Raw genomic sequence first — 23,192 nt, 5'->3', positions numbered from 1 at the left:
GGTTTTTTTGTTGTTGTTTTGGGGGTTTTGTGGGGCTTTTTGGCTTTTATGACTAAAGCTACTATAAACATGCATGCATGTACAGTTTTGTGTAAACACAAGTCTTTGTGTTTTGCTTGTTTTTTTCTGGGATAAATGCCTGGGAGTGCAACAGCTGAGAGTTTTATGTTTTGTTTTAAAGAAATTTCCAAACTATTTTCCGGATAGCTCTGCCATCGTTTGCTTCCCCCAGCAGTGTGCACATGCCCATTTCTCTGCACCCTCCCCAGCATCTGGTGGGATCACTGTTCTCTGCTAGCCATCTGAGGTATGTGTGTTGACACCTCATTAGGGCTTTAATTTGCATCTCCCTAATTATTGTCTAATGATGTTAAAAATATGTTCATGTGCTTATTTGCCATTTGTATATCCTTTTCGGTGAAATGTCTCTTCATGTTTTATGTCGAAGATTGTTAATTTTTGTACTGTGGACTTTTGAGAGTTTTTAAACATGGATAAAGTATAGCTGCTACTAGTCCTTTGATGAATATATTTGGCAAATATTTTCCCAGTCTGTAGTTTCTCTGTTCATTATCTTAGCTAAGTTTTCTGCAATGCAAAAGTTTTCCATTTTGATGAAGTCCATTTTATCAGTTTTTCCTTGGATTGGGGTGTGTGCGTGCATGTGTGAAATCTAAGAACTCCTTGATTAACCATAGATTCTGAAGATTTTATATTTTTTTCTAAAAGTGTTAAAGTATTATGTTTTATCTTTAAGTCAGTGATCTATTTTGAATTAATTTTGCATAAGATATGAGAGTTAGGGTCAAGGTCATTTTTTTCCATATGGATGTTCATTTGCTTCAGTACCACTTGTTAAAAGGCTAAATTTCTTCCATTAATTTGTTTTGCATTTCCGACGTTGGTTGGACATATCGGTGTCTGTTTATTAGTTCTCCCTTCTGTGCCAGTGGTGTGGCTCTGTCCCCTGGAGCTCCACACAGTTGCAGTTGCTGTGGCCACATGAGTCCTCCAGCCAGGTGCACTGATTCCTTCCACTTCGTTCTTATTTTTCAAAATTGTTTCAGCTGTTCTAGTTCCTTGGTCTTTCTATATAACTTTTAGAATGATCTTGTCTGTGTCTACCAAAAAGTCTTGCTAGGATTCTAATAGGAATTCTATTTAACACGTGTATCATTTTGGGGAGAATTGACATCTTAAACTAAGTCGAGCCTTCCAATCCATGAACATAATTTTTTGGTACCCACATGTTTGTTGTTAGCATATAGAAATACAATTGATTTTTGTATTTTAATATCTTGACCTTGCTGAACTCACTCATTGGTGGGGGGGGGAGGGGGGCTTTGTTTTTTCTTTTCTTTCTTTTTTTTTTTTTGGTTCCTTGGATTTTCTATTAGACAATCATATCTGCCAATAAGAAGAATTTTATTTCTCCCTTTTTGATCTGGATTCCTTTGTTTCTTTTTCATGCCTATTGTGCTGGCTAGAACTCCTGTATGATACTCAGAGTGGTGAGGGTACATCCCTACTTTGTTCTAATCTTAGGGGTGAAGCAGTCTTTCACCATCAAGACTAGCTGTACACTAACTCCTGTAGCCTTTATAAACACTTTACATTTAGGCTACACTAAATTTATAAGAAATATTTTCTTAATTCAGTGATGAATTACCCTTAGCTTACTGTAAATTTTTACAGCTCTGTTATTTGATACATGAACATTTAGGACTCCTGTCTTATTGGTGGATTTACCCTTTTGCCTTCTATAATGACCCTTTCTGTTTCTGGTAATTTTCTTTGAGGTCTGTTTTGTCTGATATTAATAATGCTTTCCTTTAATTAAAGTTTGCATGGTACACCTTTTTCCATTCTTTCACTTCCAGCCTGCGTATGGCATTATAATTGTAGTGAGTTTTTGTAGATAGCATGTAGTTAGTGGGGTCTAATCTAATCTGCTCATCTTTACCCTCTAATTGGTATATTTATAGTTTGCATTAATTATTAATTACTAGGACTTTTGTCTTCTTATTTTTTGTTTTCTGCTGTTTCTCATTTCTCTTTTTTTTTTTCCAGTTTTTCTGTAGTTTAAGTGTACATTTTTTAGAATTCCATTTGATTGTCCTATAATGTTCTTTAGTGTATTTCTTTGTATAGTTTTGTTAGTGGTTGCTCTAGGTATTACATTACATATACATATCACATTTACTGGTGTGATTAAAAACTAATGTTGTTATGTATTGTGTGTGTAGTAAAATATATATAACATAAGATTTGTCCTTTTAACCAATTTTAAGTCTACAGTTCTGTGGCGTTAAAGTGCTTTCATGTTGTTGCACAACCATCACCACCACTTGTCTCAGAATTTTTTCATCTTTCCAAACTGATACTCATATCCATTAAAACACTAATTCTCCTTTTTCCTTCCCCCAGCCCCTGGCACCCACCATCCTACTTTCTGTTTCCATGAGTTTGATGACTCCAGTGGAATCATACAATATTTGTCCTTTTGTTACTGGCTTATTTCCACTTAGCATAATGTCCTCAAGATTCATCCATGGTATAGCGTGTGCTGAGTAATATTATATGGTATGTTATACCATGTTTTGTTGATCCATTTGTCCACTGATGGATACGTGGGCTGCTCCCATCCTTGACTATGAAGAGTGCTGCTATGAGCATGGATGCAGCGTGCTTCTAAAACATGCAATGAGAAGCATAAAGCTGTTGGTATTTTTAAATGCCATCAATTCTAATAGCACTATTTTATAAGCTTAATTGCCTGTAATCACTTAAAAATCATGAGAGGTTGTGCCCTGGCCAGTTTGGCTCAGTGGTTAGAGCGTCGGCCTGCGGTCCGGAGAGACCCAGGTTCGGTTCCCGCTGAGGGCATGTACCTCGGTTGCAGTTTGTCCCCGGCCCTGGTTGGTCGTGCGGGTGGCAACCACTCGATGTGTCCCTCCACATCGATGTTTCTCTCTCTCTCTCTCTCTCTCTCTCTCTTCCTCTCTCTCCCCCCCCGCTCTGTCTGAACAAAAAATGCAAAAATGTCCTCAGGTGAGGATTAAAAAAAAAAATCATGAGAGGTTGAATAGACTTAATCTTTGAGTGATGATGAATGTACTTCTTAAGAAACAAGTCTAAGCCAAGCATCAGCGAAGAAATGGACTATTTGGGCTCTGCTGGAGGAGAGAGGGAGGCAGGGCTAGAGAGTACTTGGTCTGGGTCTGGAAAAGAGTGTGGGGTGGCCAGGGAGGGAACCAGATGTACAGAGCAGGGCCCCAAAATGAGTCTAGCAGCGTGAGGGTTAGTGGTGGGTCTGGATCAAATGCAAGGGTGGGAGAGGAGTTGGTGCTCTACAGCTCCTAGGCTGAGCAGAACCGAAGTTCTTTGCTAATAGCAAAAGCAAAATGGATCACCAAGGCAGCATGAGGCTGCTGAGGCTTCATCACACTAATTAACAAATTCCGTTCTGAAAATCCTTCATTTCCACTTGATGGAAAATAATATCCCAAATTAAATATATTACTCTATGTAAAGAAGAAATGAAGAGCTCTCTCTGTACCGGGTGAGACAAATTTCAGACTTAGAATATGGACCCAAACTTGGCTTAAGCCATTCTTCCCATGGGGTACAGATGAGGAAGTGAAAACAAGGCCACAGGAATCTCCCAGGGAAGCCACACCTGCAGAACCGCAAGCAGGACGTGGACTTCTCGAAGCCTCAGGTCTACCAGGGTTTTCTTTCCTACAGAAAACACTTGAGATCTCTAGGCCAGTTTTGCTTATCATTGCATATTCGTATTTCAGAGTGGCTGGCAAAGGGACACATTTTATTTATTATAAGAGTAGTTTTCAAACTTCCAAAAACAAAGGAAATTGTCCCAAAGGCATGGTCTTTAAAAAAAAAAAAGCACTGAATTAGCATGTAAGCCAAATATCCAAAAGGTGAAAAGGTGAGCCTACATGTTTACTATTGTTTTCACAAAATACTGTTGCCTCTTTTTTGTCTTACTAACAACTAAGATTTCATTCAATTTTATGATCATAATCTGAGAAAAAATGTATAGCACCTGTTTTAAAGTTATTTTTCATGGTCTTTTTATGTTTTTCAGATTTTTTGTTCAAGTTCTTGGTCATTGGAAATGCGGGAACTGGCAAGTCTTGCCTGCTTCATCAGTTTATTGAAAAAAAATGTAAGTGCCCTCAAACAGTCCGTGGTCCGTGCATGTCTTCTGAGAGCCCTCTCTTGCTCAGCCTGTTTATAGCCAAACTTCTGGATGTATTCTTCAGGAAAAAGGTCATAGTTTAGAGTGTTTGCAAATAACATTAAAAGTTTGTTATTAAACTTTTGTAACATGACTGAGTTTTTATCACGTTAGCATTTCAGTTTTACCGTGGTTCATTTTTCAATATATGGTTACTCATACTGTACATTTTCTACTAAAGTACAATATGATGATGTGGGAAACAGCAGAGGTATTTCATTTCCTGGCAGGGAGGGGCCCATAATTCCTAGTAGTACATTTTGGGCAAACCAATAACATCTGGTCCTCAGTGGCCTTGTATTATAGTTAAGGCAGTTATTGTCATCAGTTCTGGTTTCCAGGTAAAGAAACAGAGGTTTAGAGAAGTTGGTATGTGCTCTTGGGATGGGCATCTAATAACTGGCCAGCTGGTACCAGGGCTTCTGACCACAGTCCATCTTTGCCAATGACTTGCACTGTTTGGGTGAGGGAGGTGGAATGTTTTATTCCAGACTATTTAAAAAGCTGTAAGTTTGAAATGCCTTTATAAACAGTGCTTTTGTAATAATGATTAGAAAGAATTTGGGGGAATGACCTGTCTATTCAGTGGGAGTCAGGTAAAGGTATGAAAGAATTAATTTCATTTATTGAAGTGCTTCTTAAGCAAATGAGTGCAGAGTGGGCAAAAGTAGGTTTACAATTGTGATTACGTGAAACAGTTTATTCTTGCGTTATTATTTGTTGATTACTGTATTATTTCCCATACAAACCACTGTAAACCTACTTTTGCCCCACCTTGTATGAGATAGATATCTTAGGTGATGGGTAAAATGGAAGGAAGAGGCAGCATAAGATGTCCTGGGAAAAAGAATAAAATTCTAGAAATCTATTCTACTTCCGTTTTCATGAGCCAGTGCATGACCCCCGAAGGGCCGAGTCACAGGGCCAGTGTTGACTGACTGGCACTGTGCAGGCCAGGTCTCCTCACCAATGCTGAGACTTGGCATCGTAATGTCTGAAAAATGCCCCGTAGGACCTTGGGTCAGGGGCCCAGCCTCCTCTCCCTGGATGGTCGTCCTCCTAACTCCTGACACGGCTAGTCAGCATGGTCTGCAGCAAGGACACACGTTTTCACCATATTTCTCCTGCGGCCGTGTCGAAATCAGGATACCCTTCGCCTTTAGTCATCACCTTTGAAGGCTTTCTCTGAGGTTTCTGGTAGCTTAAGTCTAGCGGCATGTCCACTAGTTCCCTACGGACTGGGCATGAGACCTGCTGGTGTTCGGTAATACCTTTTATCCCCACACGGCCAGGAGACAGGAACACACTGTCACGTGGCACCCTGATTTCGGGTGCACTTACATTGTGTCTCGCAGTTGTAAAACTACACCAGCAGTGGACTGTGGGCCATGGCAGCTTCTCGCTTACCCTTTCAGCATCCCAGCTTCTTGCAGCCAGCTTACAGCAGGTGTATTTATAAACAACGTGTTTCGCCTGCTTCCCTGTCCATTCAGACAGCGTGTGGATTTCTCTAACAAGCCCATTCCAGACGATTGCCACACGGTACCAAAATCCATGGGAACTCAACAGCGACAGCATGCAGTTTGGTTTTGGGGGTTTCTCTTTTGTTCTGTTTACTCTCCTTTTCCTCTTAGTCAGTGATCTCCATTAAGTTGGGGGGGGGAGCACTTTCTATTCCCTTTAATTTCTTTAGAATATTTATCCATTCAAGTAGCTGAAACTCTCACTCCCTCGTTATTGACAGAGTGGCAGATCCGAGCCCCTGGGCAGTGATTCCCTGAGGTGGCGCCAGGTGGCCACTGCAGTCCACCGTGAGCGCCTCACCAGCTCTTCATTCAGCCAGCTCCACGCTTAGGCTGTAAAATGCATGGTTTGTTTCAGGGGTTTTGAGAAAAAGCTTTATTGTCTCTTTGAGAATAGGGACTGTGTGTGTTGTGTTTAAAATAGGGACTGTTGGAGAAATGAATGGCTACAGTAAAATGACATTTTCCATTGATTAACCCTTGATTGTAGTGTTGCTTATTTAAGCCTGTTTCCTTAATGTTCTAAAATTAAATGTCTTGTTCTTTTCCTTTTTCAGTCAAAGATGACTCAAATCATACAATAGGAGTGGAATTTGGTTCAAAGATAATAAATGTTGGTGGTAAATATGTGAAGTTACAGATCTGGGATACAGCAGGCCAAGAACGATTCAGGTAGCTTTTTCTCTAACATAGTAAAAACATTGGAAAATTGCATTTGAAAAATCAATCACGGTATTCTGTTAATATATGTGGCCCCCAAACTCCCTCACACACATGTTAGAAACTTCTCCCCTGGAGACTTTAAGACAAGCTAAAAGTCTGTTTTGAGTGACTGTGTCCTAATTTCAAGGCTGATTTGTTCATGGACAGTGAGGCCGTTGGGGTGTGGCATTGCATGTTCTACAGAAACTTGTAGGCACAGAGTCAATTAATAGCACAGGCAATTTTTCTCTATATTTTGCTTCTTAAAAAGAAATTTAAAAGAATTTTTAAAAATCTCTTTAGAACCCTGGCCGGTTTGGCTCAGTGGCTAGAGTGTCAACCCATGGACCGGAGAGACCCAGGTTCGGTTCCTGCTAAGGGCACGTACCTTAGTTGCAATTTGTCCCCTGCCCCGGTTGGGGTCATGTGGGTGGCAACCAGTCGATGTGTCTCTCTCACATCAGTGTTTCTCTCTCTCTCTTCTTCCCACTCTATCTGAAGATAAATGCAAACATATCCTCAGGTGAGGATTAAAAAAAAAAAAAAAAAACCTCTTCAGAGGTTTTGTTTTACATCAACTAGTGTTCTGATGGTTGATACACATTCCACAGAATATTCTCTCCTCCATGATCGGATTGCATAATGATCGGAGTGGTGACCCTACATCTCTGTAGACTAGGTTACGTGTTTCATATTCTGTAGCTCCTAAAGCAAAGGTGGATTAATATTTTAATTATATTATTTGAGCCCTGGCCAGTTTGGCTCAAGGGATAGAGCATCGGCCCGTGGACCAAAGAGTTGCAGGTTCAATTCCAGCCAAGGGCATGTACCTCGCTTACAGTTCATCCCCGGCCCAGCCCCGGTTGGGGTCGTGTGGGTGGCAACCAATCCATGTATCTCTCACATTGATGTTTCTCTCTCTCTCTCCCTCTCTCTCTCTCTCTCTCTCTCTACCTCCCTCTCTCCCTCTCACTCTATCTGAAGATAAATGTAAAAATGTCCTCGGGTGAGGATAAAAAATAAAAATTATGTTGTTTGAACACATTCACAAAGTCAAAACAGAATATTCTCTGTTTCAAAATTTGGTTAAATAAAATTAACTCCCACTACAAGCATTTCACTTAATTATAAACATGACTTTAGTCAGGTATGTTTTATATTTTAAATGCTCAGTAATTTTTCACTTTAAAGAATACTGTAACCATTTTTAGTCATTAAATATGACTTTTATGTCTTCTCAACCCCAAAGCCCCACTGAAATTACTATAAAATAATTGAGATAGTATTAACTAAAATAAAATAAAATGATTTTTAAGGGAGAGTGCTTAATTGTGATTCAGACATTTGAAAAGACAACGTTCAGGGCGGGAACGCGGGGGGCTGACGTAAGGCAGAGGGGCTGCGTCTGGGTCAGTGCTGTCGGCGAGGCCGTGGGGCAGGTGGCACTTCGTCCTGATGAACCCCAGAGAGGGCGGGTGCGTGCGGGGAGAGGGCCGTCTCTGAGGGGACACCTAGACCCAAGGTCAGAAGGCACACAGAGGGCAGGGACTAGGCAAGGACCGAAAAGAGGGAAAGTAAGTGCAGTCTGGGCACCCGAGTCTCTCTTCCCACCTCTTCCTAGCTGCCGGCAGCCAGGCGTTGTGTTTCCGGACGGAGAAACGATTCTTCTCTGCAGAAAGATGAAAGCCCCGAAAGGAAGGCCTAAAGATACCAACATTCGGTTCCCCCAATAAAACAGCCCATCTGTCCAGCCACCTTAGAGGGAGTCTCCAGTCTTGCTTTTGAATATAAATGATCAACCAAGGATCACCAGGCATTTGAAGAATGTCTCTAACTAAAAGAAAGAGCCCAGCCCTGGCCTGTTTGATTCAGCGGTTAGAGCATCGGCGCATGGACCAAAGTCCAGGGTTCGATTCCGGTCAAGGGCACGTACCTCGGTTGCAGTTCGTCCCTGGCCCTGGTTGGGTCATGTGGGAGGCACCTAGTCGATGTCTCTCTTTCACGTCGATGTTTCTCTCTCTGTCTCCTTTCCTCCCTTCCTCCCTCCCACTCTATCTGAAGATAAATGGAAAAATATCCTTGAGTGGGGATTTAAAAAAAGAAAGAGACCAAAATAAAGAAAATAGGAATTTTCAGGGGACTAGGAAAAAAAACAGTAAAAAACTACAGTATCATCAGAAATAGCAGAGATTACACTCAAGTAATGCGAACAAAATTATATTTTAAAAAGAACAGTGAAAGTACAGTAAAACCTCCATATAATGGACTAATTTGGGTGGGGGAATGTTTATTAAAGCTCAAAGTCCACTATAATAAAATAGGTTTTCCAAAAGGATATGTTAAAAAATTGACAAGTTAGTTTACCTGTTTTACTTATGTAGATAATGTTTGTGTGGTTAAAATTAAGTATGTGTGAAAAGTTTACTTTCACAGAGAAGCCATCTATATGTAGTACAGTCATTTTCAGTGTATACTGAATAGGGCTCGTCAATGCGTGCATTCACTCGAGTACACAAATGCACACGGCCGGTGGGGCTCAGCGCACGCGGGAACACTGGCCCGCATGAGCTAAGACTGCTGCCGAGAGTCACCACCGCCACAGAACCAGTCACCACGTGCCGATCATTCCCTGAACAGTGTTTACAGGCGGCAGTGACTCTTGGATTTAAATATGTAGACTATGGTTGTAGCCCAATAGGGCGTTAATTTCAACGTATGACATCCGGACCCGAAATGTCCGTTAAATCCAAAGTCTATTAAATCGAGGTCCGCAAAATCGAGGGTTTACTGTACTAGAAATAGAATAGTGCTCTTCCCGAAAGTTAAACAAGAAATTTGAGATGAAAAGGGGAGAGACACCATTAAGAAAATACAGAATTCATCCAGGAATTCCGATGTCCGGCTGTGAGGAACAACCAGTCAACAAAAACTTCCCACTGAAGGAATGAGTTCCAGGTGTACTGGCCTGCCTGACGCCCGGTGCCAGTGACTGGGGAACCTCCAGACGGCGTCATGGGAGATTTCAGAGCACAAGCGAAGTGAAAATACGAAAAGATTCCCGGAGAAAAAGACAGTCTCAGTCAAGGCCTAGGACGGGAACGGCGCTGGGCTACGCGACACAACGATTGGCAGCTCGACAGTCTTAGAGCCTTACCCTCAAAGCTCAGCAGAAAAACTCTTGCAACGTAAAATTCTCAACTTTACCAAACAATCAATTATGTGTGAAAGTAAAACCAGAATTCCTTCAAACATGCAAGAAGGGGGGTGGAGGTTATCTTAGAAACTTCAGGAGCTTATTCTTGACCAACACAAGTGAGCCCAGAAAGAGGAAGAGGAAGTCAAGCCAACAGGGACCGTCCTGGGAGGGCACAGGAGTGTCTTTTGGAATCCTCACGGACGATGCGGCTGACCAGCAGGGTGGGGTGGGGTGGTGCATACCTGAGTTAAAGATTCTTTATCAAAGCGGGAACGTGATAAGCTCTAACGTTAATCATTCAAATCGTTTCTTAAACATTTTTAGAGCTACAGAAGCAAACGCCAGAAAAATGAAAACCATAAGCTTCCTGAAAGGAAGGATTTTCATATTTTGCGCTTGTTTCTCCAGAGCCCAGGGTCGTGCCTAGCACATAGGTGTTCAACATGATTAAGCCATTAATCAGCCCAAGAACAACAAATCAGTCCTGAAGGAGGACTCATCTGGGGGCAGGATTCAGAATGAGGCAGGAGACAGCGGTGACTTTTCAGCCTGTTAGCAACATTTTACTTTCAGACTGCGCACTTGTATTACTTTCGTTTCAATAACTTCTGCAAAAATTGAATACGTCAGAAAAGTAGTCTTCAAGGCTTCAATTTGTATACTTGAATAATTTATGTAAGAAGCCATATGTCCAGATATAACATAAAATATGTTTTAAAATAAATTATTGAGAAACATGTGAATGTGATGTATCTTGCGGAGGACTCGTAGATGCTTCTAGAAGCCAGGTGCCTGCTGAAGCTGAGCTCCACGAGTGGCCCCGTCCTCCTCCTCCTGGCCGCCACGTCGTGCGTGTGTGGCCTCAGTGACAGCAGTCTGGGTGGAACGAGGAGCTGCTCCCACACACCTGCCTTTGGAGTTCAAGAGCTAAAAAGCAAATTTTAAAATTACTGCCTTTTCAGAATGTGAAAGTAATAAAGGGTAGTTCTGAGGTCTTCGGAAGTTTCCTAGTCTCCCCCACCTCCCCTGAGGGAGCCAGTGGTCATTTCTGTGGTGTCTGTGTTCTGACACCAAACGAGTGTGGTCTATCCAAATATTCTGACGCCAACTGTGTCCAACAATTCAATTCGATTCTGACACTGTCTGGAGTTGGCTTCAGACCCCGCAGATGAGGGCTCAGTCCACAAGACTGCCCCACTTCCGACCCCACTCAAAATAGGACGCCCAGGCACATGGCAGATTCGGGGGGTTGCTTGGCCCCTCCCCCAGCTTCAGAATTAACTGGAATGACTCACAGAACTGAGGAACGCACCGTCACCTGCTTATTATAGAAGAGACCATTCCGAAGCCGCGGAACGGAAGCAGTGCACAGGGCAAGGGAGTGGGAGGGAGTGCTGGGTTCCGGGCCCTCGGGGCACCCCCTCCCTGCTCCTCCCTGTGTTCACAACCTCGGAAGCTTCCTGAACCCAGCGCTTAGGGTTGTGGTGGGGGTGTCACAGATTAAATCACTGCCCTTGGACACTGAGCACAGCAGGCCTGGAAGCCTTGGTGAGGAGCTAGGTGGCCCTGGAGAGTGGGCTGAGGGACTCAGGTGGCGGTGGGGACACCAGCACTAGGCAGCCGCAGAGGTCCCGGCAAAGAGCAGGTGGTTGGGTCCGGGTGGGCGGGAAGTCGTGCGCAGTGTGGTCACTTAGGGCCTGCAGTCCAGTATGGAGGTGGGTGGGAGGGAGTCACGTTTATCCAGAATCGGGCAGTGTGAACACTGCCCACCGTTCCCACCAGGATGATCTGGAGGCCGAGAACCAGAGTCTGTCTTACAGACGTTAGTGCCACGTGTTCACTAGGCAGTCACATGGGGACGTTGGGTCTTACAGTAGCCTGAGCGAAGGTTGAATCTGCGTCAAGAGCTTTCACAGAAGGGAACACGGAGGGCCCAGCCCCGGGGATCCAGTACCCCAGGGCAGGTTCTGCAGAGCCAGCCGGCCTTGGCGGAGAGGCAGCACTGCGGAGGGGCCGGGCCGGGGCTGCAGAGGCGGGGCGGCGGGCAGAGCCAGGAAGAGGATGAGGACGAGAACGCCCTGGGTTCAGAGGGCGAGGTTTGGGGCCTCAGCAGACTGTCCCAGTGGAGCAGCGGAGGTGGACGCCAGGTCAGGGGTGACAAGAAGGAGGTGCTGGTGGAGTCGGCTCCTGAGATCTGCATGTGGGAAGAGCGATGGGCTGGTCGCTGAGAGGACGGTGTCCTCTCTTGTTGTTTAAGATGGAAGGTGCCAGAACAAATTCTGTTTTGCTAATGGGAAAAAGGGGACGCGAGGGAGCTTGATAATGCAGGGAGAAAGTGTGTTACCAAAAGAGCAAAGTCCCCGAGAACGTGACAGGGAGGTGTGCCCAGCATGGGCCGAGATGGGCGAAGGAGCAGGGCCTCCTGTTAGTAATGGGGAGGGCACAGGGCTCTGCGTTCGTGGTTCCAGGCACCTGTGCATCGGGACTGGGACGATCGGACCCTGGCGGAGGCGGAGCAGGAGGCCCAGCGCCACTTCGGGTTGTGGTGGCCCCTTTCTGCCTTCGGGAGACTCAGCCCCCTTGTAAGTCAGGTGTTAAGTCCTGTGGAAGAGTCACCCACCGCCCTGTCATTCCTGTGACCTCAGTTCAGACAGAAGGGCTCCTCATTCATGTATCTAGATGTCTTGGAATCATGTCTCCTCTTTTGTTTTAATGCTCAACGGAGGATATTTTTGCCTCTCAGAGTGGGAAGGAGGGAGGGAGGGAAACATTCATGTGAGAGGGACACATCCACTGGCCGCCTCCCGCACGACCCCGACCAGGGCTGGGACCAACCGCACCCGAAGTCTATGCCCTTGACCGAAATCGGACCCGTGAGCTCTGGTCCGCGGGCCAGCGCTCTAACCGCTGAGCCAAACCGGCCAGGGCGAATCGTGCCCCAGAGCACGTGGCTGTGCTGTGGTTCAGAAGCTCGGCGTAGAGCAGGGGGGGCGCGGAGCCCGACCGGGAAGTAAAGCAGTGCACCTCTTCCAGGTCCGTGACCAGGAGTTACTACAGAGGCGCCGCCGGGGCTCTCCTCGTCTACGACATCACCAGGTAACGCAGCCCCCGCGGAGCAGCAGCGGGCACCCCCGGAAGTCCGACCTGGGCCGGGCGCACCTGTGCGTGGTGTGTGCCGTGGCCGGGAGTCAGGAAGGCCCTCAGCCCTTCCGTTAGGTGTCGTGGAGGTTTTGAGCCAGCCCCTGCCACGACCTGACCGTATAAAGGCATATGTGCTCCAGGGTTTACACAGGTGGCATTAGGTTTCTTAACACGGTGCTTTGACACTTGCCTTAAGGCTCACAAAGCGAAGCTTCACATGTGCTAAATTATAAGAAATAATTGACATGGATCGAGGTTGAGGGTGCAGACTATGGGCTTAGCCAGGCTGCGGATCCCAGTCTGGGTGGGTAGCAGAGTGACATCTCAGGCCAGGTGCCCCGGCAGTCTGGACTTTAGTTTCCTTGGCCAAAATGGGGTAGTGGTAGTCACGTGATACTCGTGGGGTTACTGGGCAGTTAAATTAGTTCATATAAAGCTCTTGGCACATCATAAGAATCTAAGTCTTCACTGTGCTATGTGTAGCTGTCTTCCACATATCGTAACTAAATGACATTAAAATTCAGTCCCTTGGTCTCCCGCACCCCATTTCAAGCTCAGGAGCCATGCTGGTGCAGAACTTGCCTGTCCTGGCACAACGTCCTATCCAGCAGCATTGGCCGGGGTGTTTGCGAGCACTGCCTCCGAAACCTGTCCTAAACCGTACCCCCTGGGGCCCTTTGGGTAGGAACTTGTCCCACTGGAGGGTGTTACTCTGCTTGCGTGACATACACCTTGTCTGTGTGTGGGAATGAGGGTTCCGGCAAAAATGGGCACAACTGTGGGCCCCACCCCACCACACTTAGCAGGTGGAGAAAGTGTGGGGTCACGAGGCCATCTGGGTGCCGGGAGAAGTCTGTCCCTAGACATGCGAGGGCGGGAAGCAGCAGGTCTGAGGGTTGGTCCTGGGCTCAGAAAAGGCCTGGTCAAGTCCCTGCTCAGGCACTGGCTGCGCTCTGACTTTGGCCAACTTCATTGATCTCTCTGGGCCTCAGGTTTCTCACGGAGAAGGGGTGCAGCAGCAGAGTCTGTGTAAAGGATCAGTGTGATGACTCCTGTAAGCAGTACCATGAACTGCACCGCTGTGTTAAATGGTGGCGATTAGCTGTTACATCTTGCTTACCAGCGAGTTTCACATACTGTGAGCTCAATAAATATTTGTAAAATATTTTGCACCTTGATTGGGCAAACAGAAAACAACAGAATATCTGACTTGCTGTCTCATTTTCCTGGAAATAAAACAAAACAAACCCTGTGAGTCTGGTGTACACTTGGGGTGTTCAGGTTGCCTGAGTTACCTTAAAGGTTGCTGGCATTACCCTAACGTTTAAAAGCAGTATAAGTAGTGTGAATGACCAGAAAGAGTTGCTAGTTTTATAAAATACATGTATTATTTTCACAATCTTATATTATGCAGCCGAGAAACGTACAATGCGCTTACTAATTGGTTAACAGATGCCAGAATGCTAGCAAGTCAGAACATTGTGATCATCCTCTGTGGGAACAAGAAGGACCTGGATGCAGATCGTGAAGTTACTTTCTTAGAAGCCTCCAGATTTGCTCAAGAAAATGGCAAGTGACCTTTGACCTATTGCTGCTTTTCTAATGGCAGATTGGAGGATAATAACATTGCTTCAGCCTAAAATAGCAACTGGAGTTTTAAGATTAAACTATATTTAGGAAATGTAGCTCTTCAAATTGTTTATTATAGACAGACTTATTTAGCATATTTTTACAATATTGTATTCTGCCTGTAAAAGTTACTATAATGGTCAAAGCAAACATATTCATATTCTATAATGGCTTTTCAGTCTAGGATCTTTATTCTTATAGATCTTGGTTTAAAGTGAAATTGATCACAAAATTCCTAAAGGCTTTAATCGATGATGCCATCTTTTTTAAGGAGTTCGAAGTTAAGATGGTGAAATATTAGATCTAAATAAAAAGAAGCAGTAGAAGTATATTGGGCTTATTGGCTTTATCTTAGTCACATTAGATTTAAGTCATTTAATCACAGACGCCTTTGAAACGTCTCTGAATTTCCATGTAGAATACATGAGATCTGTGCATAAAATTAATGGTTGCTTATAGATAACAAAATGATAGGAATTCAGACATTTTAAATAATTTTTAGAACCAATCAAAAACTAAAATATTCTAATACCCATTTTCAGTTCGACTCTAGAACTGTCAGGTTATATTCTTACACATTGACTGGCTTTCTGCTAGGAAAATAAACATGAGAGAGAAAAGCCATCATGAGTTTGTAAAGGAACTATTTAGAAATACAGAAGCTTAGAACGTTGAGGCTCAGAAAGAATTTAGATGTCATTTAAATGCACCTCATTTTTACAAGTGAGGAAACGGGCCCCAGAGGTTGAGGTTCGCCTGCAAGAACACGGAGAACCGGGCTTCCTGCTGTCCTAGTGACCGCTCTGTAGCGCAGAGTGAGCTCATATACGACCTCTGCGTGGTCGGAGTGACGGGCTGCACGCTAGTACTTTTCAGAAAAGGCTAGGCTTCTTTTAACATTTAAAAATATATATTGACATTTATTGATTTTATATGTACAGAGATACATGGTTTTAAGTAATAAATTACATTTCACCTGCTACTCTAGGATAATACTAAACAAGCTGTTAGTAATTAAATAATTATGACCGTCTTCTAAATATGGCTTTGACTTTTGTTTGATGTCAATTTTAGAGCTGATGTTTTTGGAAACAAGCGCCCTAACGGGGGAGAATGTAGAAGAGGCCTTTGTACAATGTGCAAGAAAAATACTTAACAAAATCGAATCAGGTAAACTTCATTTATTGGACCAGTCTACTTTGGACATTTGGGCTGTTGCCAGTATTTTGCTGTCACAAATAATGCTGCAGTAAATAACCTTTTGTAAATCATTTCACATGTGTGAATGTGTGTAGAATACAGTCCCAGTAGTGGAATTGCCGGGTCAGAGAGCACAGGCTCGTGGAATACAGGTGAAGGCTGCCCCGGTCCTCCTGGCTGGGTTGTAGCCGTTTGTCATCCCCCAGTGATGCATGAAAGTGCCTCCTTCACGGAGCCCGCCCACGGGGTGTACTGTCATACTCGGGTGTACTTTTACCAGTCTGATAAGTGAACAGTGATGTCTTGGTAGTTTAATTTTACATTAATTTACCTTAGTATACATAAAATATTCACATAATTCCTGTCAAAAAGTACAAAAGAAACGATGCAGTGAGAGTCACCCTCCATTACCACCCCGCTCCTGTCCCCTAGGCGTCTACAACTCCTTGGAGTCACTCATTGTTATCAGAGATACTTATGCCCATGCAAGCAAACATATATGTATTTTTCCTCTTTATTAAAAGCAGTGGTGTATATACACAGTGCTCTGCAGATTTTTTGTGTTTTTTTTTTTTACTTAATATATTTTAGGGATCACAAAAACATGAAAACTTTTTTTAAAAAGCTTGCTTGTCCCTCAGGTGAACTGGACCCAGAAAGAATGGGCTCAGGTATTCAATATGGAGATGCTGCCTTGAGACAGCTGCGGTCGCCACGTCGCACACAGGCCCCAAGTGCTCAGGAGTGTGGTTGTTAGAGCAGTACGGGAGTGCAGAGGTAAGGTGCTCACGCCACAGTGTCTCTGCTGGCCCTTCAACCTCGTACTCTGTCCGAAACCTGGCGTTCCACACATGCTTTATGTAAACTGCTTTTTGCAGCTACATTATGAAAAGGAGAAGTGATTGCATAATTAAATGCTAGATATTCTCAATAGTAGAATACCCATTCTTGTCAAGCTCACATGGAATATTCACCAAGGTAGACCCCATTCTGGGATATAAAACACATATTAACACATTTAAAAGAACACAAATCATACAGTGTCTTCTTAGACCACAATGGATAAACTAGAAATCAATAATAGAAGGATAACTGGGAAATCCAAAATACATGGAAATTAGATTAAACAGCATACTTCTAAATAACTCATGGGTTAAAGAAGAGATCTTAATTTCTAAATTTTAAAATATTTTAAACTAAATGAAAATCAAAACATAAAATCAAAGTTTGGGGGGGGATGCAGCAAAAGCAGTGCGTAGAGGGAAATTTATAGCATTGAATGCATATATTAGAAAAGAAGAAAGATCTAGATACACCATAGAAAACTAGAAAAAAATCCACAGTAGACAGAAGGAAAGAAATAATAAGAATTAGAACAGAAATTAAAACTAAGAACTCAGTAGAGAAAAATTAACAAAACCAAAGCCTCTAACCAGGCTAAGAAGGAAAAAAAAGAATGCAAAGTATGAATATCAAAAGTGATAGAAGGAACATCACTAAGCAGATCCTGTGAAATTAAGATAATAAAGGAACACTATGAACAACTTTAAATCCTAGATGAAATAGACCAATACCTTGAAAGATATAATTTGTCAAAACTCATACAAGAAGGAATGGACAATTTGAATAGGTCTATATCTATTAAAGAAGTTGAACCAATAATTAATAACCTTCCAAAACAAAGCATCAGGCCCAGATGGGTTCACTGGTGAATTCTACCAAACATTTAAGGAAGAAACTATACTGGTTTTCTATAGTCTCTTTCATAAAATACATCTTAACTTATTCTATGAAGCCAGCATTACCCTAATTCCAAAACCAGACAAAGACATATACAAGAATATTACAGACTAATATCTCTCATGAACATAGATGCACAAATCCTCAAAAAAAAAAAAAAAAAAAAAAAAATATATATATATATATATATATATATATATATATATATATATATATATATTAGCAAATCAAATCCAACAATGTATGAGAAGAATTACACACCACCTTTAAGTGGGATTTATCCCAGGTATGAAAGGCTGGTTCAACATTCCAAAATAAATTAATGTAATCTGTCATATCTATAGGCTACAGAAGAAAAAACACATAATCATGTCAAAAGAGGCAGAAAAATCATTTGGCAAATTTCAACACCTATTCATGATGCAAACTTCCAGTAAACTAGGAATAGAGGGGAACTTCCTCAACTCGATAAATAATATCTACAAAAAAACCCTACTACTAACATCATACTCAATGGTGAGAAACTTGAAGCTTTCCAACTAATATTGGGTACAAGGTGAAGATGTCCCCTCCCACCACTCCGTTTCAACTTCATACTGAATATTCTAGCTAATGCTATAAGACAAGAAAAGGAAATAAATGGTATATAAGTTGGAAAGGAAGAAATTACTGTCTTTGTTCACAGATGATATAATTATCTACATAGAAAACCAAAAAGAACCCATAAACTCCTAGATTAAATAACACAGTTGCAGGATACAAGGTTAATATTTAAAAGTCAGTCACCCTTCTATATACCAGAATGAACAAGTACAAGTTGAAGTTAAAAACACAGTACCATTTACATTCGCATCCCCCAAAAGGACGCTAGTTAGGTATAACTAACAAAATACATACAAGAGCTATATGAGGAAAATCAAACAGATTCTAATATCTTTATGGAGTAGCAAAAGACCCAGAGTAGCCAACACAGTATTGAAGGGGAAGAGCAAAGTTGGTGGAATGTCACTACCCAACTTCAAGACAGTACAATAATCGTCAAGACAGTGTGGTATTGATGAAAGAATAGACTAATGGATCAATGGAATAGAAGACAGAAATAGACACACATAACTAGTCAACTAATCTTCAACAAAGGAGCAAAGGCAACAATGGAACAAAGATCGTTTTTTTCAAGAAATGGTGCTGAAACAACTGGCTGTTCACATATAAAAGGAAAAAAATGAATCTAAATACAGATCTTCCACCCTTCATAGAAATTCACTCAACACGGATCATAGACCAAAATGTAAAATGAGAAAACTTCTACAAGGTGAAATAGGAGAAAACCTAGATGACCTTGGGTATGATGATGACTTTTTAGATAAAACACCAATTAATAAACTGGACTCCACTGAAATTAAAAATCTGTTCTAAAAAAAAAAAAATCTGCTATATAAAAGACAATGTCAAGAGAATGAATTGGCCCTGGCCGGTTTTGCTCAGTGCTTAGAGCATCAGCCCGTGGACCAGAGAGTCCCGGGTTCGGTTCCTTCTGAGGGCACGTAACTTGGTTGCGGTTTGGCCCGGCCCCGGTTAGGGTCGTATGGGTGGCAACCACTCAGTGTGTCTCTCTCATATCGATGTTTCTCTCTCTCTTCCCCGCTCTCTCCCTCCCGCTCTTTCTGAATATAAATGGAAAAAAAAAAAAAAATGTCCTTGGGTGAGGATAAAAAAAAAAAAGAATGAGAAGACAAGCCACAGACTGGGAATAAATAGTTCCAAGAGATATATCTAATAAAGGACTGTTATCCAAAATATACCAAGAACTCTTCAAACTCAACAATAAGAAAACAAGCAACCCAATTTAAAAATGGGCCAAAGATCTTAGCAAACACCTCACCAAAGAAGATATACAAAGACGATAAGTATATGAAAAGATGCTTTCAACCATATGTCACAAGGGAAATGCAAATGAAAACAACCAGACACCACTAGGACAAACCTATTAGAACAGTCCAAATCCAAGACACTGACACCACCGAGTGGTGGTGAGGATGTGGAGCAGCAGGAACTCTCATTCCCTGCTGGTGGGGTGCAAAATGGTACAGACACGTGGAAGACAGTTTGGAATTTTCTTACAAACTAAATATACTCTTACTATGTCATTTGGCGGTCTTACTCCTTAATATATACCTGAGGAGTTGAAAACTTACATCTGCACCAGAGCCTGCGCACAGACGTTTATAGCAGCTATATTCGTTATTACCGAAACTTGGAAGCAGTCAAGATGTCCTTCAAGTAGGAGATAAACAAGCTGCGGCACGTCCAGACAACGAACTATTATTCAGCACTAAAAAGAAATGAGCTATGAAGCCATGAAAAGACATATAGGAACCTTCAATGCCTGTCACTAAGTAAAAGAAGCCAATCTGAAAAGGCTACATACTGTATGATTCCAACAGTATGACATTTGGTAAAAGGCAAAATTATGGAGACAGTAAAAAGGTCAGGGGTTGTGGGTAGAGAGGGCTGAAGAGGCAGAGCACAGGATTTGTAGGGCAGTAAAATACTCTGTATGATATTATAATGATGGACACATGTCATTATATACTTGTCCAAACCCATAGAATGTAGAACACCAAGAGTGATGTAAACAGTGGACTGTGGCAATATATATATATATAGGTTCATCAACAACATACCACTCTGGTGGGGGTGTTGATATGGGGAGCTGTGCATGTATGAGGGCAGGGGGCATATAGGAAATCTGGGTACTTTTCCCTCAATTTTGCTGGGAACCTAAAACTGCTCTAAAAAAAAAAATAAAGGCTTAGTAAATTACAAAATCCCAAAGCGACCATTAACTAAAATAACACGATAAGGAGTTTTGGTTAATAAGCCAACATAGGAATTAAAATGGAATACAATGAATAATGTAAATAACCCAAAAAAGGCAGAAAAAGAGAGGAAAAGGGAGTAAAGAACAGATTAGACCAATAGAAAACAAATAGCAAAATGATAGATTAAACCCAACTTTACCGATTAAAAATAGTTAGATATTCTACTTGAAAGAATTTAAAGTACGGGAAATCCTCGCACACTTGCTCAGGAAGAAAGGAAGGGCGGTCGTCGATGGGAGTGACGGAGACAGATTCTTCTGCCTGATGTCAGTGGGGAGTCTTTCTTGGACTGATTGAAGTCTAAATGAATGTGCCTGTTGCTACAGTAGGAGGCTCATTTCTAAAGTTTGCAAGTGGAGATTTTAACTTGTTAAAGCTTCCGTGTTTTCCCATTTATTACAGCGGACTTTTTACATATAGCAACATTATCTAATGGGCTTAAGTTGAAATAAAAGTTGGAAGTATTCCCTATTCCCTTTGGAGTTTTAAGCTAGATTTGTTTGTACATTTATAGATATGCATATTTCTAACTTGTTCTCAATCATTTTTAGGTGCTCATACAGTCGGATCTGGGACACAACTGTTGGAGCTCAAGGAAGTTTTTTACCACCATCTTTTTCTACTTTATACAGAAGTAGATCTTTGTGCGGAAAGAAAAATGATTTGGGTGTTAGATAAGCTAGTAAACGTGGCACAGCAAACCACGTGGTAAATCTAATTCAGTGGACAATACCTTTAGATGTATACATATATGTCATTTCTGTTCCATAGTTTCCCTTCACCTGGGGTAGGTCCTGGCTGTGCGCTGTATATACTCTAGCCTACTAGGACTCTGCAGCATGGTACCTGATGTATGATATAATAGAATGTTACACTAAATGTGGTCCAATATTTTATTTTTTTTAATCACATGAACTGAAATCTGCTGGTTGTGCGGTGCGTTGATCGTCGTGTTGGTCGTGTTGCGCAGCTGGCCGTACGTGTGACCTGCCCCTCTAACTCGGGCGTTGGTGGCAGAGCAGTGCCCACTCCATTCCACTCGCCCCTGCCCACGAGATGTTCACGGGACCCACACTGGAAACTGGCTCAGTGGTTACTCACATACCAAAATAAAATCCAAATGGAGTTTTTCTACGAACCTGACTCTGTCCAGCACTCTGTTGATTTTAAAGCATCTTCATCCAGATCAGTTCAGGAAGGGAAGCCTGAATACCTCAGTTCAGGCACCGTGATCAACACTGAGGACTCTGGGACCTGTAACCACACTTCCCGGGCAGCTGATTCTGCTCAGTTGTTGGGAAGTGTGACAGAGCCCGTCACCTGGGGCTGCATACCTGTTCCCGGTTCGCTGATCTGTCTGGTCTTCCTGCTAGAAAACACTGTTTGCTACTCTGCTTTTTCTGGGATTCGGTATTATAGCATCACTGCCTCTTTTTAAGCCTTTTATCATTTTGTGTTCCTTTAAAGGAAACCCACTAAATCAAGTGAATATTAAAGGAATACCACTAAGAAATCCTGTATAGCTTTTGCTGAATACTTAAATGCCTTAGTACAGTTATTAAGTCAACACATTTTTAATTCAGGTGAGGTTTACTGAAGTATAATGTATATTGTATTGCAAAGACTTGTTTTAATATTTTAAAGTGTTGATGCAAAAAAATATATAAATAGAACGTTTCTTTAAAGTTGAAATACATCATTAAGGCTGAAAAGTTTAAAAGCATTCTTCACCTCATGTGTTCTTCCGCTCAGCTTTTAGTTACAGGCTGATTGGTAAATGTCCTTTTACCGAGCAGCTTGCGTTGTTCTACATCATTCAACAGAGCACAGCAGTGCCACCGGCTCTGGGAAGTAACTTGGATAAAAATATCAGTATGTATCTGTTTTAGATATTTTAACTTTGCTTTTAAAAAGCCTTGAACATTTTACTTTGAAAAGATAGAATATGAAGCAAAATCTCAGACTGGACTGTTTCTTGGACCGACCTCGCTGGAAGAATGTCTCATTTCTGATCGTGTTGCAGGCTGCTCATTTGAACAGCTTCTTGCATGGGCTAGGAGCATGTCCGTTCCACCACATCTGTTTATTCAAAAGCAAGAATTTTTTAAAATAAGATAAATGTTAAGTTGGTTTACAAATGAGCCTGTTAACTAAACCATACGCATTGCATATAAATTCCACATCCTTTGACCAATAAAAGTTGCTGGAGAACCAAACCATGGTGGGTCTTAATGAAAGCCTTTAGGGAAAATAAAGGGAAGAGGATTTGGTATTGGTCAGTGCAGTGTTTCCCAACACACCAACCAATTCTCTAGTTTTCCAGTCACCAGCTGGGTGTCCTACACTTACTCAGCTCTGACACGATCCACTGGAGACAGTACCAGATCCCACAGGTTGCGGGCTTAGTCTGCCCCACACACACTTTAGGTGCCAATCACAAGTCCAGGTCGTCACCCATGCTTCTGACCAACTGGCCATAAATCTGAGGTTCCCACAACCCCTGCTTTGGGATCCATTGATTTGTTACAGCAGCTCACGGAAACCAGTTTCAGGAAGACAAGTAGCCCGGTGAGCTGTCAGCCATCAGTCTTCAAGATTAAAAAATACTCATTACTGCTGGAAAATAGTGTGATCAGGGAATCTGTCTGCATTTATGTTCTTTTCAGTAGCTTTATTACGGAGGTTTTCACACATGCACAAGTATGAAGAAAACAATGAGCCAGCTTCCACATGGTCTACATTAGGCCAGCCTTTCGTCCACCTTTGTCCCAGTTACCTAGGCCACAGCATTTGGGAACATCCAAAGCATCTATCTCATCCAAAAGGAATTCAGTATGCATCTCTGACAATGCTGTTTTAAAATATTTTTTCTCTATTGATTTTAGAGAAAGAAAGGGAGAGAGAGAGAGAGAAACACC

The 23,192-nt window shown here is 42.4% G+C and overlaps 1 protein-coding gene across 2 annotated transcripts in view; it reads left to right on the top strand.

Moving 5' to 3' along the window:
* The window catches only part of RAB4A (RAB4A, member RAS oncogene family), a 30,066-nt gene extending 7,591 nt beyond the window's left edge, over positions 1-22,475 (top strand). Inside the window, exons 2-8 of one of the 2 annotated variants that reach the window (XM_036277663.1) lie at positions 4,109-4,189; positions 6,342-6,456; positions 12,716-12,778; positions 14,238-14,392; positions 15,527-15,622; positions 16,294-16,429; positions 20,826-22,475. In XM_036277663.1, coding sequence (XP_036133556.1) covers positions 4,109-4,189; positions 6,342-6,456; positions 12,716-12,778; positions 14,238-14,392; positions 15,527-15,622; positions 16,294-16,409 — 626 coding nt within the window. In that variant the 3' untranslated portion in view covers positions 16,410-16,429; positions 20,826-22,475. The remainder of the gene's footprint in view (positions 1-4,108; positions 4,190-6,341; positions 6,457-12,715; positions 12,779-14,237; positions 14,393-15,526; positions 15,623-16,293; positions 16,430-20,825) is intronic. The other variant, XM_036277664.1, reaches the window with a different exon arrangement.
* The last annotated feature ends 717 nt before the right edge of the window (positions 22,476-23,192 follow it).

The sequence above is a fragment of the Molossus molossus genome, unplaced genomic scaffold (genome assembly GCF_014108415.1).
Source record: "Molossus molossus isolate mMolMol1 unplaced genomic scaffold, mMolMol1.p scaffold_m16_p_23, whole genome shotgun sequence".
Classification (NCBI taxonomy): domain Eukaryota; kingdom Metazoa; phylum Chordata; class Mammalia; order Chiroptera; family Molossidae; genus Molossus; species Molossus molossus.
Note: the sequence above shows the minus strand (reverse complement) of the source record. Positions and strands in the feature narration are given on the sequence as shown.